Source organism: Polypterus senegalus, chromosome 2 (genome assembly GCF_016835505.1).
Source record: "Polypterus senegalus isolate Bchr_013 chromosome 2, ASM1683550v1, whole genome shotgun sequence".
NCBI lineage: Eukaryota > Metazoa > Chordata > Cladistia > Polypteriformes > Polypteridae > Polypterus > Polypterus senegalus.
The window spans coordinates 10,628,558-10,645,921 of NC_053155.1; the positions used below are offsets into that span (position 1 = coordinate 10,628,558).

At 42.5% G+C, this 17,364-nt stretch overlaps 1 protein-coding gene across 1 annotated transcript in view; it reads left to right on the top strand.

Annotated features, from left to right (window-relative positions):
• The window catches only part of gabpa (GA binding protein transcription factor subunit alpha), an 80,318-nt gene extending 63,797 nt beyond the window's left edge, over nucleotides 1-16,521 (top strand). Inside the window, exons 7-10 of the mRNA XM_039743418.1 lie at nucleotides 591-647; nucleotides 7,409-7,552; nucleotides 7,989-8,181; nucleotides 15,984-16,521. Coding sequence (XP_039599352.1) covers nucleotides 591-647; nucleotides 7,409-7,552; nucleotides 7,989-8,181; nucleotides 15,984-16,215 — 626 coding nt within the window. The 3' untranslated portion in view covers nucleotides 16,216-16,521. The remainder of the gene's footprint in view (nucleotides 1-590; nucleotides 648-7,408; nucleotides 7,553-7,988; nucleotides 8,182-15,983) is intronic.
• The last annotated feature ends 843 nt before the right edge of the window (nucleotides 16,522-17,364 follow it).

The window sequence follows — 17,364 nt, forward strand, 5'->3', positions numbered from 1 at the left end:
TCTGAGCCGGAAACCGAATTGATTAGTTCATCTCTCGAGAATTCGGGTTCGAGTCGTTCGTTCATCACGTGACAGCCCCATAAGCTTAACCTATGCAGTCTGAGCCGGAAAGAGAATTGATTAGTTCGTTCCTCGAGTCTTTCGAGTCGTTCGTTCTTTTGTCAACATTTGTGTAAGCAGTAGATGTGTTAGGGGGGTAACAGGTAACATTTTAATCATATTTTGCTAAAATGAACTAAATGACTCGAAAAAAGATTCTTTCATTTTGCTGAACGAGACTCAAAGGTCTGAGTCGGTAAAATGATCCGAACTTCCCATCACTATACACTATATTATAGTGTGTGTTGTGTGTGTTTATTTATCCAAGTATTGATCTAAAGAGCTTCTGTGCAAAGCAAAAGTTCCCCCTGGGGACAAATAAAGATTGTCTGTGTGTCTATCTATCATATAGTGCCTTTCACTTCTATCTGTTTGTCTGTTATATAGCGCCTTTCACATCTGTCTATTGAAGAATGTTGTACAGCACTGTGTTCCTTGATTTATGAAGTAATATATTATACATGTTTCTACTTTTTCCCCTCCTCCCACAGATGTCCTAGCAAGTCAGGATCAAACCGGACAGATAGCGACAGTCACCATTGATCAGCGTAAGTGTCTTTGTAGTTTTTTTTTTTTTTTATATATTATATATATTTCGCTGCATTTTCTGCTTCTTACACACTGCTTTGAATTTAGCAATCACTTAAACTTCAGATCATTATCTTGAGCATCTGTGGTGTGCTAAAAAAAATAGGAAACTTCATTGACTTTTATGCAGTATTTTACATCGCAGTCGTGGCCGTTTCAGTGGTGGGATATTTTTCCTCAGGGATGCTTTTAATAGTGAACTGCTGCAGTGGGGAGTCTTTTCTGGCCTGCCTAGTTAAAGATTACAAATGCCCTCTGAGAAAAGACTGCCATTTCAGTGCATTAGTTTTCATGCCTATTATGATTTATCTCAGGGCTTTGGGCAGTCGGATCAGATCTTAACAGATGTACGGAAGGAGTCTTCCCTCATTATTTTGTGTACTGATTATAAATTGATCAGAATCTCATTAATCAACATGAACGAGCCAGAGCTCCAATGAAAAAATGTGTGAATACAGGGAAGGTGTATGGATTCCTTGGAGAAGACAACCCAGCTGAGAATCATTGTGGACGAATGTGACAAAATGCCATCCATTTTTTTTCTAACTGGTCAATGTTGATTTTCCTCAGGAATACATTTGATACAGAAACTTAACACTCAGCAAGTCTTCTAGAATATAATGTTGTATCAAAACTCTAGGGATCAGCTTAGAGTTAAAACACTTGTAAAATTTACTTACTAGATTTTGTGATGGGGAATGTAAATCAGTAGCTCCCAAATTTATTTTTGCACCCCATACCAAAGTAGCATCACATATGAAGATGAAGAATTAAAATTTCTAATTTCTGAACTGCAAATTGAACAACATACAGTACTGTGGGTGAACAGATTAAATTAGAAAATAAGCTTTTAACTTGGTGCATGAAATTAACATATACAGTCATATGAAAAAACTTGGGAACCCCTCTCAGCCTGCATAATAATTTACTCTCCTTTCATCAAAAAAGACAACAGTGGTATGTCTTTCATTTCCTAGGAACTTTTGAGTACTGGAGTGTTTTCCGAACAAAGATTTTTAGAGATGCAGTATTTAATTATAAGAAATTAAATCAAATGTAAAAAATTGGCTGTGCACAAATGTGGGTGGTCTTGTCATGTTGCGGATTTGAATGCCTGTCACTGCTCAATGCTGATTACTGGCAACACCAAATTGGTTGGATTAGCTTGTTAAGCCTTCATAGACAGGAGTGTCCAATCATGAGTGATAAAAGGTATTTAAGGTGGTCAATTGCAAGTTGTCCTTCCCTTTGACTCTCCTCTAAAGAGTGACAGACAGCATGGGATCCTCAAAGCAACTCTCAAAAGATCTGAAAACAAAGATTGTTGAGTCTCATGGTTTAGGGGAAGGCTACAAAAAGCGATCTCAGAGGTTCAAACTGTCAGTTTCAACTGTAAGGAAAGGAATCAGGAAATGGAAGGCCACAGGCACAGTTGCTGTTAAACCAACCCAGCAGGTCTGGCAGGCCAAGAAAAATACAGGAGTGGCATATGAGCAGGATTGTGAGAATGGGTACAGACAACCCACAGATCACCTCCAAAGACCTGCAAGAACATCTCGCTGCAGATGGTGTATCTGTACATCGTTCTACAATTCAGAGCATCAGTATGGCAGGGTGATGAGAAAGAAGCCCTTTCTGCACTCACACCACAGAGTCGCTTGTTGTCTGCCAATGCTCATTTAGACAAGCCAGATTCATTTGGGAACAAAGTGCTTTGGACTGATGAGACAAAAATGAAATTATTTGGTCAGAACAAAAAACACTTTGCATGGCTGAAGAAGAACACCACATTACAAGAAAAACACCTGCTACCTCCTGTCAAATGTGGTGGAGGTTCCATCATGCTGTGTGGCTAGTTCAGGGACTGGGGCCTTTGTTAAAGTTGAGGGTCGGATGAATTCAACCCACTATCAACAAATTCTTTGGGATAATGTGCAAGCATCAGTCACAAAGTTGAAGTTACGCAGGTGTTGGATATTCTAACAAGACAATGACCCAAAACACAGTTGGAAATCTACAAAGGCATTCATGCAGAGAGTGAAGTACAATGTTCTAGAATGGCCGTCACAGTCCCCTGACTTGAATATCATCGAAAATCTATGGGATGATTTGAACCAGGCTATCCATGCTTGGCAGCCATCAAATTGAATTGAACTGGAACTCATGAAAGGCTATAGGAGGACAGCGTCTGGAGGCTCAAAGGAGCAAAAGTAGGCTCAACTAAGTATTGATGTCATATCTCTTTTGGGGTGCCCACATTTATGCACCTGTCTAATTTTGTCATGATGCATATTGCATATTTTCTGTTAATCCAATAAACTTAATGCCACTGCTGAAATCCTACTGTGTCCATAAGGCAAGTCGTGTATTAAAAGGAAGTCGCTACTCTGAAAGCTTAGCCAATGAGAAACAAAAATCCAAAGAATTAAGATGGGTTCCCAAACCTTTTCATATGACTGTATATGTATGTGTATGTGTAAATATATATATGTGTGTGTGTGTATGTGTGTGTGTATATATATATATATATATATATATATATATATATATATATATATATATATAATCCAATGTCTGTCTCGCTTTTCACGAGAGAACTACTTAACAGACATTCTGGTTGATTTTGCAACTTCTCTCATTGCGCTATGTATTATAGTTCGCTTGCGTTACCAATTTATTTGCACAAATCCGACAGACGCAGCGGGCAGACAGGAGTGAGGCGGGGCCTTCTTCAATCACGCTGCAGCCTTTGGGACGTGTACTTTACCCCCGCATAGCTAGCGAACGAGAGAGCTACTTAACAGATTTAGATTCGCTTGCGGTACTGATTTATTTGCACGAATATAAGAAACATTCTACGTCCCAAGAGCCAGTTTCTGTAGCCGAGGATCAGACCGCCAAGGTCCCCGCCTTCGGCCACCACCCAACTCACACTGCACCCAACCTCCTTGGCCCCTCCCATAGGTGGTGAGCCCATGGGGAGGAGGACCCACGTTACCTCTTCGGGCTGTGCCTGGCCAAGCCCCATGGGTGCAGGCCCGGCCACCAGGCGCTCGCCATCGAGCCCCACCTCCAGGCCTGGCTCCAGAGGGGGAGCCCCGGTGACCCGCGTCCGGGCAAGGGAAAACATCGTCCAAGGTTTTTATTCTTCATCAGAGGTTTATTGAACCGCTGTTTGTCTCATCCCTCACCTAGGACCAGTTTGCCTTGGGTGACCCTACCAGGGGCATAAAGCCCCGGACAACATAGTTCCTAGGATCATTGGGACACGCAAACCCCTCCACCACGATAAGGTGACGGTTCAAGGAGGAGAAGTGCCCTTTGTCACCGATTCTGTTCATAACTTTTATGGACAGAATTTCTAGGCGCAGCCAGGGTGTGGAAGGGGTCCGGTTTGGTGGACTCAGGATTGGGTCACTGCTTTTGCAGATGATGTTGTCCTGTTTGCTTCATCAGGCCGTGATCTTCAGCTCTCTGGATCGGTTCGCAGCTGAGTGTGAAGCGGCTGGGATGAGAATCAGCACCTCCAAATCCGAGAGCATGGTCCTTAGCCGGAAAACGGTGGAGTACCCTCTCAGGGTTGGGGGAGAGATCCTGCCCCAAGTGGAGGAGTTCAAGTATCTCTGGGTCTTGTTCACGAGTGAGGGAAGAATGGAGCGTGAGATCGACAGGCGGATCGGTGCGGCATCCGCAGTGATGCAGGTTCTGCATCGGTCTGTCGTGGTGAAAAAGGAGCTGAGCCGTAAGGCAAAGCTCTCAATTTACCAGTCGATCTACGCTCCTACCCTCACCTATGGCCATGAGCTATGGGTAGAGACCGAAAGAACGAGATCGCAAAATGAGTTTCCTCCGCAGGGTGTCTGGGCTTTCCCTTAAAGATAGGGTGAGAAGCTCAGTCATCCGGGAGGGGCTCAGAGTAGAGCCGCTGCTCCTCCGCATCGAGAGGAGTCAGATGAGGTGGCTCGGGCATCTGATCAGGATGCCTCCTGGACGCCTCCCTGGTGAGGTGTTCTGGGCACGTCCAACTGGGAGGAGGCCCCGGGGAAGACCCAGGACACGCTGGAGGGACTATGTCTCCCGGCTGGCCTGAGAACGCCTTGGGATTCTCCCGGAAGAGCTGGAAGAAGTGGCCGGGGAGAGGGAAGTCTGGGCCTCTCTGCTTAAGCTGCTGCCCCCGCGACCCGACCTCGGATAAGCGGAAGAGGATGGATGGATGAATTCAAGAAACATGCGTCTGGCCGACGGGAGGGGCCTTGCTTCCTCACTCACTCACCAGCTTCGGGGTGTGTTCCTTAACTCTGCTTAGCTAGCAAAGGAGAGAACAATTGAATTCAACTTTGTTTGATATTTAGTGTTACTTAGGTAAAAGGATCGTGATATGATTTTTTTTGGAAAGATCGCCCACCCCTAATTTGACTAATCAAGTTTTCAAATTTATGTATGATTCATTAACCCTTTGGCGAGCTACTTGGAAAGGGGTTGCGCGCGACATGTTGGGATCCCCTGATTTAATGACTTCCAGAATTGAGAAACTTTGCAGCCAGAGACAAGCATGTCCATCTGACTAATTTACCAGGCACAGAATCATTAAAGGTTTATGCAAAAATGTGTTGTTGTGCTGCCCTAATCTAAACAATCTAAAAAGACATTTTACTTTCAAGGGTTCTATGCATTCTAAGGGGTCCCTCGTCTGAAAACGTTTGCGAACCCCTGATTTAGAGAACTGCAGACCTCCTTTGCTTTGGGAGGAAGAGGCCTCTGCTCTCACAAAAGATCTAAACTGCCCATCTTAAAGTTTGACAGGCCTGATGGTTTTGGTCCAATCTATGGACCACATGCCTGCCTGGGGGGGTTGTCTACCAAAATCCCGAGCTGTTGTGTCATGTGGTAGGTGCGACAACATGTCATACCAGTGTAGGCTCCCCAACTTGACCTGACATGATGGTGGAGGTTATCTCTGCTGCAGAGCTAAAGTGTTACTTTAAATTCCTTCCCCTTTACCCGTATGTGCTCAACCCTTGAAGAGGTGGGTTTTCCCCTCTCATGCAACTATAACAGTGTATCTAGATAAATGGATGGGTATAAATTGAAATGATGGGTGCTATCCTACAGGCATGTTATTTACTTTGTATTTACTACCCCTTGGGTCCATATTTTGCAAATATGGTATTTCATTTTTACGCTGACAATACCCTGATTTATTTACCTTAGACTAAGGAGTCCTTAAAGTCACTAAATTAATGTTATGATGAGGTCAAACATTGGATGGCCGTAAATTTTTTGAATCTCGGAGTAAGACTGAGGTTATTGTATTTGGACCAATGGCTTCTGATGGGGCTGTCGGGGATCAGATTGGCTCATTAGCTTGGTTTTACAAACCCCACGTCAAAAATCTTGGTTATCCTTGATTCCGATCTTTATTTTAAATAAACCGATTTCGTCCATTGTTAAGAGCTGCTTTTTTCTGCTTAGACTGCTTGCTAGAGTCAAACCGTTTTGGGGCACTGTGATTTGAAGAAGGTATGCCATGCTTTTATTCTGTCGCGCCTCGATTATTTGTAGTTCACTTTATTCTGGAATCAGTAAATTTCATCTTTCTCAGCTACAGATGATTCAGAATAATGTTGCTGCTTGTTTTCTTACTGGGTCTCAGAAAGTTGTGTCCATTACTCCATTTCTGGCCTCGCTTCATTGGCTCCCAGTTGAATTTAGGATTCATTTTAAAATTTTACTTTTGGTTTAAAAGTCAATTTTAAATGGTGTTGCCCCCATCCTATCTGGCCGAGTTGCTGGTTCCATATACACCCGTCCGCTCTTTACGTTCCTCTCAACAGTAATTGTTGGTTGTGCCAAAGTCTAAGATGAAGACCAGGGGTGATTGTGCCTTTGTAGTTCTAGCACCAAAGTTATGGAATGCTCTGCCAATTGAAATTAGGTCAGCACAATCAACCATCCATCCATTATCCAACTCGCTATATCCTAACTACAGGGTCACAGGGGGTCTGCTGGAGCCAATCCCAGCCAACATAGGGCACAAGGCAGGAAACAAACCCCGGGCAGGGCGCCAGCCCACCGCATGGCACACACCCACACACAGGGACAATTTAGAATCGCCAGTCCACCTAACTTGCATGTCTTTGGACTGTGGGAGGAACCCCACACAGACAAGAACATGCAAACTCCACGCAGGGAGGACCCGGGAAGCGAACCCAGGTCTCTTTACTGCGCCACCGTGCCGCCTGCACCATCAACCCAAATGTTTAAATCAAGACTTAAAACACACTTGTTTTCGATTGCTTTTAACTGTATATGAGTAACTCTGGTATGCATTTTATTAATAATTTATTAAGTTTTTCATATCCATTGTTTTTCTGTAAATTGTTTATCTTCTAATCGTTTTTTTAACTTATTTGTTTTAGTATTTATGTAATTTTTGTCCTTTGTTTACTGATTTATTAGTGATATTTTTTGATTTTATTGTATTGGTTTACACTTATGGTGTTATAAAATTGTTCTTTATAAATAAATTTTGATTTGATTTGAGGTATTTTTTTTTTTACTATGTGAGAGTTCATGGCTTTTTTTAACCTGCTGTGCCTTGGCAACACAATACCAACCAATGTCCTGTTGAAATTAGCTGTCATGTATTGCATCTTTTATTTTAAATGTCTCCTGTCAGTCGGGCGCTGACCTCTACTCTATCTTTATCTTTCCTCTACAGCTGTTCAGATCATACCAGCTACCATCCAGCAGACGGCACCCACAACAATCAAGGTGCTGAACAACAGTGTGAAGCAGAACAAGGTGCAGCGAGCGCCCCGCATTTCAGGCAGCGAGGACCGGAGTTCTCCAGGAAACAGGACTGGTATGAATGTTAACTACAACCTTTCAGATATGAGGCCACATAGGTGAGCCAGCTAGTATGACTTGGGCACACAGACACAGGTCCTGCACGCAGACACTATACAACAGCATTTCTTCCAGGGAGCCGTGGAGTAGAGTATGACTGACATGTAAATAAAAGCCGTCCAAAGTGTGTTGAGAAATCGTTAGAAATGTACAATGCTTGTATAGCGCCTTTAATCATGACCACATTCACAAGTAGTGCTTTGTATGCTTCACAAAGAAGCTTAAGTTTATGTTAAAGTTTTGTTGCTGCAAAAAGTGAGGACACCTGACCCCTTTGTAAAAGGTTCACACATGTATTGCTTTGAGTAGCAGCAGATGTGCTATTCTGCAAAAGCCCAGTGGGTTCCTTGTAATTAAGTAAGTAGCCTGTCTTGTTATGTCTCTGTCTTCAGGTAATAATGGACAAATCCAGCTTTGGCAGTTTTTGCTGGAGCTGCTAACAGACAAAGACTCCAGGGACTGTATCTCATGGGTGGGAGATGATGGCGAGTTCAAGCTAAACCAGCCTGAGCTCGTGGCACACAAGTGGGGCCAGCGGAAGAACAAGCCAACCATGAACTATGAAAAGCTGAGCCGAGCACTCAGGTAAGGAGATGTAGGACACTAGATCTGCTACTTGTATGAGGGCCATTGCTGAGTTTGGCCATATAGGCACCTGTGCATAGTTTTAAATAATACGCTAATTCTTTCAGATAATGTCACTGAAATTAGGAATGCTTTGGTAACTATATAATATAAGCTGGTTTTGGTACATTAAGTATTCTCTGTTTTAGGTATATTCAACATTAATCTTTCTGATGCACCGTCTGTTGGAATGTATTTCTTAGAGAATTGGAACAATCTACAGTAAACGAGAACTGACCATTCAGCCCAATAATAATAAAGCTCACCAGTCCTGACCATTTAATTCTGAAAGTCCCTAAAGCCCTCCTGTCTACCACACTATTTGGTCTCTTATTCAATGTGTCTGTGGGTCTCTGTGTGACAAAAAGTCCTAATTTTTGTATGAAATTTACCCTTAAGTTTCCAACGGTGTTCCCGTCTTCTTGATGAACTCATCTAAAAAAACAGTTCCGATCCACTGGACTGATTCCCTTCATGATTTTAAACACTTCAGTCAGGTCTCCTCTTTATCTCCGTAAGGCTCAGCTTTTTTAATATTTCCTCATAACTCATCCCCCTGTAGCCCTGAATCAGCTTAGTTGCTCTTCTCTGGACCTTTTTCTAGTGCTGCCAAGTCATTTTTGTAGCCTGGAGACCAAAACTGAACCCAGGAATCCAGATGAGGCCTTACCAGTGTGTTACAAAGCTTGAGCAGAACCTCCTTGGACTTGTACTGCACACGTTAAGGTGCTATATATCCTGACATTTTGTTCGCCTTCTTAATGGCTTCTGTCGGGAAGTCAATAACTTAGAATCCACTACATCTCCCCCCCACATTGTGTATTCAAAGCTCACATTTTTACTTTCTACCTGTAAATCTTTACATTTACTGACATTACATTTCATCGTCCACACATCTACCCAAAACCTGTCTGCTGTCCAAGTCCTTCTGTGATGATTTAACTGATTCCATACTAACTGCCAATCCACCTATATTGGTATCATCAGCAAACTTGACCAGCTTGTTACAGATGAAGGCCTCACCAGTGTGTTATAAAGCTTGAGCAGAACCTCCTGTGACTTCTACTCCACACATACGGAGGGGCTGTACAGTATAACCTGACATTCTGTTAGCCTTCTTAATGGCTTCTCAACACTGTCTGGCAGTTGATAGTCCACAGTGACTCCTGAATCCTTCTCATAAGGTGGGCTTTCGATCTTCAGACATCCCATTGTATATTCAAACCTCACATTTTTACTTCCTACGTGTCATAGTTTACATTTACTGACATTAAATGTCACCTACCACAAATCTGCCTAAGACTGTCTGCTGTCCAAGTCCCTCTGTGATGATTCAATGGATTCTTTATTATCTGCCAGTCCACCTATCTTGGTATCATCTGCAGATTTAACCAGCTTGTTACTTTATATTCCTGTTCAGATAATTTATATGTATTAAAAATAGCAGCAGCCCCCCACACCACCCCCTGCTGGTCACCCCTCGTAACGTTGGTTAATTCTGATAAGGTTCCTCACACCATCATCCTTTGCTTTTTCTGTCAGGGCCAGTTTTGCACCCATCTACCCACCACACCCTGAACTCCCACCACTTTAATTTGATTCCCAACCTCTCATTTTGTAATGCAGTTAAGTAATAAACATACATTGCACTTTTCATTTTAACATATGCCATGCTGCAAACAGTAACACAGCTGTTGAGAATTCTGTACCAAATGCTAAAGAAATGAAGCAACAAACTGATATTATAACTTAATAAAGAAAAATGTAAATTGGGGGGGGAATTAAAAAAAAAAAATAATAATAAAAAAATAATAGATGGAGTACTGATCTCATTTGAGGTCATTAAACATTCTGGTAATCTCCCCTGATTAATGTAACCAAATGAGAGCAGGAATAAATTGTATAAATAAACAACACATCTCTTTAATATATGTAAAGATGGCACACTGGCCTGCCATTACCAGAGCTTGTGACTCCCCCAGTTAGACCATCAGTTAGTTCCCTCTGTGTGATTGTCAATGAATCACACAGTAGGGTTAGTACTTCCTCTGCTAACCTTCCATTTAAAATGTAATTATATTACTAGCTGTGTAGGCCTATGCTGTAAAAACCCCAGGCTCTTGGAAACCATGGATTCTGACATTTCAATCAATCAATTGCGTCGGTTGTGCATTAGCGGCTAAGTGAGGTTCTCTTTCCTCTGCAGCTTCGTTTTGCCAACCTGCTTCGCTCCGTTGTCCATCAACAGCTAAATGAGTTCCTCTTTCCTTGGAGGTTTCAGTTTGCTGAATTGCTCATCTCGCTTGTGTATTAGCGGCTAAGTGAGTTTCTCTCTCGTCGGAGGTTTCATTTTGCCAATGTGGCTGCTTCCTTTATCATTGGCTAAGTGAGATTTTCTATCGTTGGAGGTTTAATTTTGCCGACATGCTCACCTCACTTGTGTATTAGCGGCTAAGCGAGTTTCTCTCTACTCAGAGGTTTTGTTTTGCCCATGTGCTTACCTCACTTGTGTGTTAGTGGCTAAGCGAGTTTCTCATTCGTCGGAGGTTTCGTTTTGCCGATGTGGTTGCCTCCTTTATCAGTGGCTAAGTGAGCTTTCCTATCCTTGGAGGTTTCGTTTGTCTAAGTGCTAACCTCGCTTGTGTATTAGCGGCTAAGCGAGTTTCTCTCTCGTTGGAGGTTTCATTTTGCCGACGTGCTCACCTCACTTATGTATTAGTGGCTAAGCGAGCTTCTCTCTCCTCGGAGGTTTTGTTTTGCCAATGTGCTTGCCTCACTTGTGTATCAGCAGCTAAATGAATTTCTGTTTTGTCGCCGGTTTCACTTTGGCAACAGAGTTGCTTTCTTTGAGTGTTATGCTGTAGCCTTGCGCTTCCAGGGTGGACAGACAGACACACGCATTTCCACACATAGACGTTTATATATAGAATTAAAAATGCGATGCATTACGTCGGTACACATGACCGTGTCTTACATGATGACGTAGGGATTGTGCACTGCCGCTAAAATTTGTTTCAGTTATGTGAGGCTTCTGCACTTGAATCTAGGTGCCAGACAAGCTAGTTCACATATTCAGTTCTTTTGTTTCCAGTTAAATGACACACAAAGCTGGGAAAAAAACATTTATACACCTTACCTGGTTACACACAGATTTTAAAATGGACTGGACAAAATTACTGTCACTTTTTAAAAGATGTAAGAAATCTTGGTATTTCAGGCAAGATGCCTGTTATTTAATTTGAAAGTAAAGTCGTCTTTGGTTTGCAGGTGCATGCAGTATTTATAGCACACATTTAAACAGTTTGAAATAAGAAAGGTTACATCCCATTCTTCTGTTTTGTATCTGTGTGTGCCATACTTAACATGGAGATCAGAATGGAAAACCAAATTACCTGAGTAGGTGAGACAGAAAACTGTAACAAAGCACAGTCAATGTCAAAGCTCTAAGTCCATCTCCTGAGACCTTCCTGTGTCCACCGTACACAGTCAGGCCCCACAGCACTGTAGCCAGTTGATTCAGGATTGAGAGGATTGTTTGATTTGTGTTAAAAGAACTGGCAAACGGATCCAAGCTGACCCTCAAATACAAGGCAGGACAGTTTCTACTGGCCCAAGACGTTAGCAGCTCGGTTAACGGAGGCTCCATGATAAGAGACCAGCAGGACAGAGAAAAGAGATGACATCTCATCGTTAACAGAGCAACAAAACGCCTTCGAAGAAAACATGGATGTGGTCAAACATGGTTCATTTGTGGCTCATTGATGCTTTGCGGTTTCTAGGCCTCTTTATTGATGTGGATATTCTGAGGCGGGGCAAAAACAAAAGCAGAGGTCATAACTGGGGAGCCTAAAGATCTGGCACCGGCCTCTACTTGCAAGACATTCTCATAGTTTAACTGCTAAATTTAAAACCTAAAATAATTCTTATAATAGTACAAGAAAACAGCAAGAATATAGTGCAAAAATAAAAATGAATACGATTGTGATGGCTACAGTAGCAAAGAAAAGTAAGGGAACCCTGTGGAATCCCTCTGGATTTCTGCATTAATTACTTCATCAAAGTTATAACTCTAGACATACACAATCTAACTAAGCTAGTTCTGCACAAAATCTTGCACTTTACATGTCTTTATCGAGTATTCACAGTGCAAGCTGGAGAAAGTATGTGAACCCTTTTTCTTAATGAGTTTTCCAAAAGCTATTTGGACAAAGCCGCTTCAGTATAAGGAGACGAGATTAGAGGGGTGTGTTGCATAAGAGCAAGGCACACACGACCTGGCTTCTTAACAAATGTGTCCTCCTCTAGAAAGATTGATTGGTGTGAACCCTGCCATGATCCAGACAGGACCATAGAAGAGGCATGAAGCTAGAAAAGGCTCCCAAAACATTGCTAATTAATTATAATTATTTATCTATTAATGTTATTAAAGAGCTCCTGTAAAAAGCCACATTTCTACCCTGGTGGACAAATAAAGTTATAGACAGAAATCTATCACTCCACAGCAAGTCAAATTGTCACCAAATGAAGTAAATTCAAGATTGTAGCTGGGAGTGGGTGTCCTGTTTGAGCACAAAGAGCAAAAAGACTTCCAGAAAAGTCTACAAACTACCATGATGGCGTTAGAGTCTATTTGAATCACCCTGCCCTGTTATTACAATTTGACAGGGTCTTTTTAATGCTCTCCTCCCAATCATTACAGTATAACAGGTTCTATTGAAATAGACCCCCATGCTCCCATCACTACAGCCTAAGAGTATATATTTGAATAGCTCTGCCCGATAATTATAATATATCAGGACCTCTTTAAATACACCCACCCTATCATAGTAGTCAAACAAAGTCTATTTAAATAACCCCGCCCTACCATTACTGTATAATAGGTTGTATCTTATTAGCCTCTCCCCTTCATTACAGTATAAGACGTTCTATTCTAATAGACCCCTCATCATTATAGTCTAAGAGCATCTTTTTGAATAACCCACCCTATCATTACAGTATAACCAGGATCTGTTTAAATATACCCGGCCTATCACTACAGTATCCTATTATAACACGCGTTTGTAGAGCCTATTTAATTTGCCAATGCTCTCCTCCCAATCATTACAGCCCATCCCGCTGATATTCTTTTCACTCTGACACAGTAGATCTGACTAGCCCTGTCCTATCACTACAGTATCACAGGGGTCTATTTAAATAGACACGCCTCGTTATGATGGCGTTAGAGTCTATTTGAATAACCCCGCCCTGTTACTACAATTTGACAGGGTCTTTTTCATGCTCTCCTCCCAATCATTACGTTCTATTAAAGTCCCCCATGTTCCCATCACTACAGCCTCAAAGTGTATATTTCAATAGCTCTGCCTGATAATTATAATATAACAGGGGCCTCTTTAAATACACTCACCCTACCATAGTAGTCAAACAAAGTAGAGCCTGTTTAATTAGCCATGCCCATCCCACGGATATTAAACCCATCACTTCACTCTAACTCCGCTCATGTGTATATTATCAGATAAACATTCAACAAAAGCAGTGGTCATGGAAGGACACCATAAAGGAAACTACTGCTGTCCAAAAAATAAAAAAGATCATTGCAGCATATTTCACGTTTGTCCAATGCCACTCCCATGTTTCACGTGGCTTTTTCAAAAAAGTTCTGTGGACGTATGAGACAAAAGTTGAACTTTCTGGTACAAAAGCAAGATATTGCATTTTCAGGGAAAAAGGGTGCTGAATACCAAGGGCAGACCCTCATCCCAGCAGAGAAGCATATGGTGGAGAGAGCATCACATGTTTTGGCCCACTTTGCCACCTTCGGGCCTGTAAGTGTTGCAGTCATTGAGGGAACAATGAATTCAAGGGTATTATCAGTACATTTTACTGGAGACTGTAAGGACAGCAGTCTATGACCTCAAACTTAAATGTTGGGTGAGGCAAAGCGCACAAGTCAACTAACTAAAAAATGGGCTGATAATGAAGTTGGTCAGAGTCAGAGTTCTGACCTGGACCTGATTGAGGTGCTTTAGCCTGACCTGAAGACAACTGTGCAGTCAAGACAACCAAGAAATAATGATGATTTAGCACAGACGTTAGTGAGGAAAGGTCCAACAGTCATCCTCAACATTGTGCAAGCCCTATAGACGGCTACAGGAAACGTATGGTGGAGGTTGTTGCTGCTAATGGAGGATCTACAGGTTATTAAAATCAAGGGTTAATTTGCTTTTTCCAGCCTAAATTGTGAATGACTACATGAAAAGTAAAACAGACTTTGGGGTTGGTTAGTAAGACATGAAAGTACAAGCCTAATAAAACACTCGTATTACAGTTGGCATGTTTAGCTTACAAATAAGGTAGCAGAGTTAAAGATGTTAAGATTTGCATTGGGTGTGACGGGGATGAACGGGATTAGAAATGAGGACATTAGAGGGTCAGCTCAGGTTGGGAGACAAAGTCAGAGAGGTGAAATTGCATTGGTTTGGACATGTGCAAAGGAGAGATGCATGTATACTGAGAGAAAGGTGCTAAGGATGGAGCTGGCAGGCAGGAGGAGAAGAGGAAGGCCTAAGAGAAGGTGTATGGATATGGTGAGAGAGGACATGCAGGTGATGGGGGTAACAGAACAAGATGATGAGGATAGGAAGAAATGGAAGAAGATGATCTGCTGTGGCAACCACGAACGGGAGCAGCCGAAAGAAGATGATACAAAATATCAGTCCACTCTTTCAAGGAATTTTGAAGTAGAAGTGGTCAAAATCGATGTCAAAGACTGGTGGGCATTTATTCAAAATGCCAACAAGAAATCATTTCTGCTAAAGGGGACAATAAAGACATGAAAAGTAAAACAGTTTGTGTGTTATTAGTTCAGTCAGATTGTTTTTGTCTAGAATTGTGACTTCAAATCTTCATCTATCAGTACCTGGGGGCTTTGCCCCCTGCTCACTTCGCTTGCCAACCCCCGGGCTGCGCTATGCGGTCGTCTCTTTGTGGCTCTGCAACTCGCCTATGGGGATGCAGATGTACAATTTAAACAGATTATTGTTATTGTTATTATGTGACATATGCCTGATAGAACTAACTATTTTACATTACAGCGAGTAATTAACTGTATTAAAAAACAGTAAAACGTCATCATTTGAAAGTAAATTATGTTTCACGTTGCGTTATACGTTTTCGTTCTGTTTGCCTTTGAAATTAACACGCAAATACTTTTTAAACTTTTTCTGTAAAACGTCAGTAAAAACAATTTTCTGAATGAAATTTTCATCAATATCGCATTGAATTTTGATTCTGTGTTTGGACGTTCATCATGACAACGCAACGTATAACTGCCCGTGAGTGAATTTCGTTTCTCTCTCTCTGTATATTAAATAAAACGACTTTTTCGAATGTTTGTCTCTGAGATTGCCATCTAGAAATTGTTTCTGCCAAAGGGGGCAATGCCAGCCTCTGAAGCGGAGGGTGGATTCACAAACCCCATAGACCCGTACAAATAATTGAAAAGGCAAATTTTCCTTAAAACGTGTCAGTTTTATCTGTAAGCACGGTATGCATGAAGATCTGTTGAAAAAGTCGACCGTTTTCATGGGTGTACTTACTTTTTCACATGCCTGGTCTCTTCAGATTATTTTTCTCTCTTTCATGTTTATCGAGGAAAGCAAAGAGCTTCCTTGGAGCCTCCCTCGCCCGTTTTTTCTTGCTAACTCCTCTCCACTACAGTAAAGTGCAGCTCCTGACGCTCTCTCTCTCTTTTTGTCCTCCCCCAGGTATTATTACGATGGCGATATGATCTGTAAAGTCCAAGGCAAACGTTTTGTCTACAAGTTTGTGTGCGACCTGAAGACCCTCATCGGCTACAGCGCAGCGGAGCTCAATCACCTGGTGACGGAGTGCGAGCAGAAGAAGCTGGCACGCATGCAACTGCACAGCCTGGGCCAGCCAATGACGACTGTAACTCTGGCCGCTGCCTCCCTGCAGGGCGACAAGGACAGCAGCTGAGGAGAAAGGGGGGCACTGCAGGGCAAGTCAGGGTCGGGGTTAGCTGTATAGAGGGCAGAAGGTGTGAAGGAGAGGCCTCATTCCTGCACTGCTGAAGCCCATTCCCATTTGTAGAGATGTTAAAGCCACTCGATGCACTACCAGAGGCAGCAACCAAACCCAGAATTCTCTCCCTGATAATGTTACATGCGTGTGCTTTCTCTTTACTTCTCTTGGACACCACTCTTCCTCTTCCTCCTCCTCCTTTTTTTTGATGTAGGCATGTTCTGTAATGCTGAAAAAAAGCCTTAAACCAAAAAAAAAAAACTCTGCACTCTTCTTATCCGACTCTGGAAGTCTCCTGAAGTACGAGTTGTGCTGGACTGGCCTGATGGTGGCGCCTTGGAGTAACGTCCTTGTGCTCATGTGTGTTTCTGGTCAGCTGCTGGCCATGTAGCAGTATATATAACTGTCAAGCTGCTGGCCTCCACTTGTTGGCCCAAATGTAGGTAGGACATTTACTAACATGGACGTCATCAGTGAAAAGCTGGGGCACTAGGACAGTTGCTGGTCAGGACATGGTAGACTAGCCTGTGCCGGCTGACCACTCCTGAGTAGGATATTACTACTGCTTGTGACCTGTCCTTGAAGACCAGGCAATGAAATGTACTGGTTGACCACATTTTGGTGTCCGTGACCAATTGAGCAGCGGTGGAACTCATTAGCTCATAGTGCCTGACCACCGGTAATGTTAAATCATTATTGACAGGTTGCTTGGTTCTGGTCTCCCACCTGTGGTCAGTGTCTCCATTTCTCTACATGCAATGTTCTGTTAGAAATTTGTCACAGATGCCAGCTGCACATGTTGCTGCTTGGTTGAAGTTTTCAAATTGTTTATATAAAAAAAAAAAAATCTTTAACCCGATGGCAGCTGCAGAAGTCTGGATTGCTGTGACACAACTTGCTCTGAGATCTGACAAGCTTGCAGGAGGTCATGGGACACCAAGTAGCATTGTTAGTACCAGCAGGGATGGTCACACACGGGCTCTGTAATGCTTTCGGACAAAAAAAAAATGTCCCATGTCTTTTACGTGGAGTGTGCGTGTGTGTGTGTGTGTGTTAGTGGACAGCAGCTGTTACTCTCCAGGAGCTGCTAATGAACTCGGACAC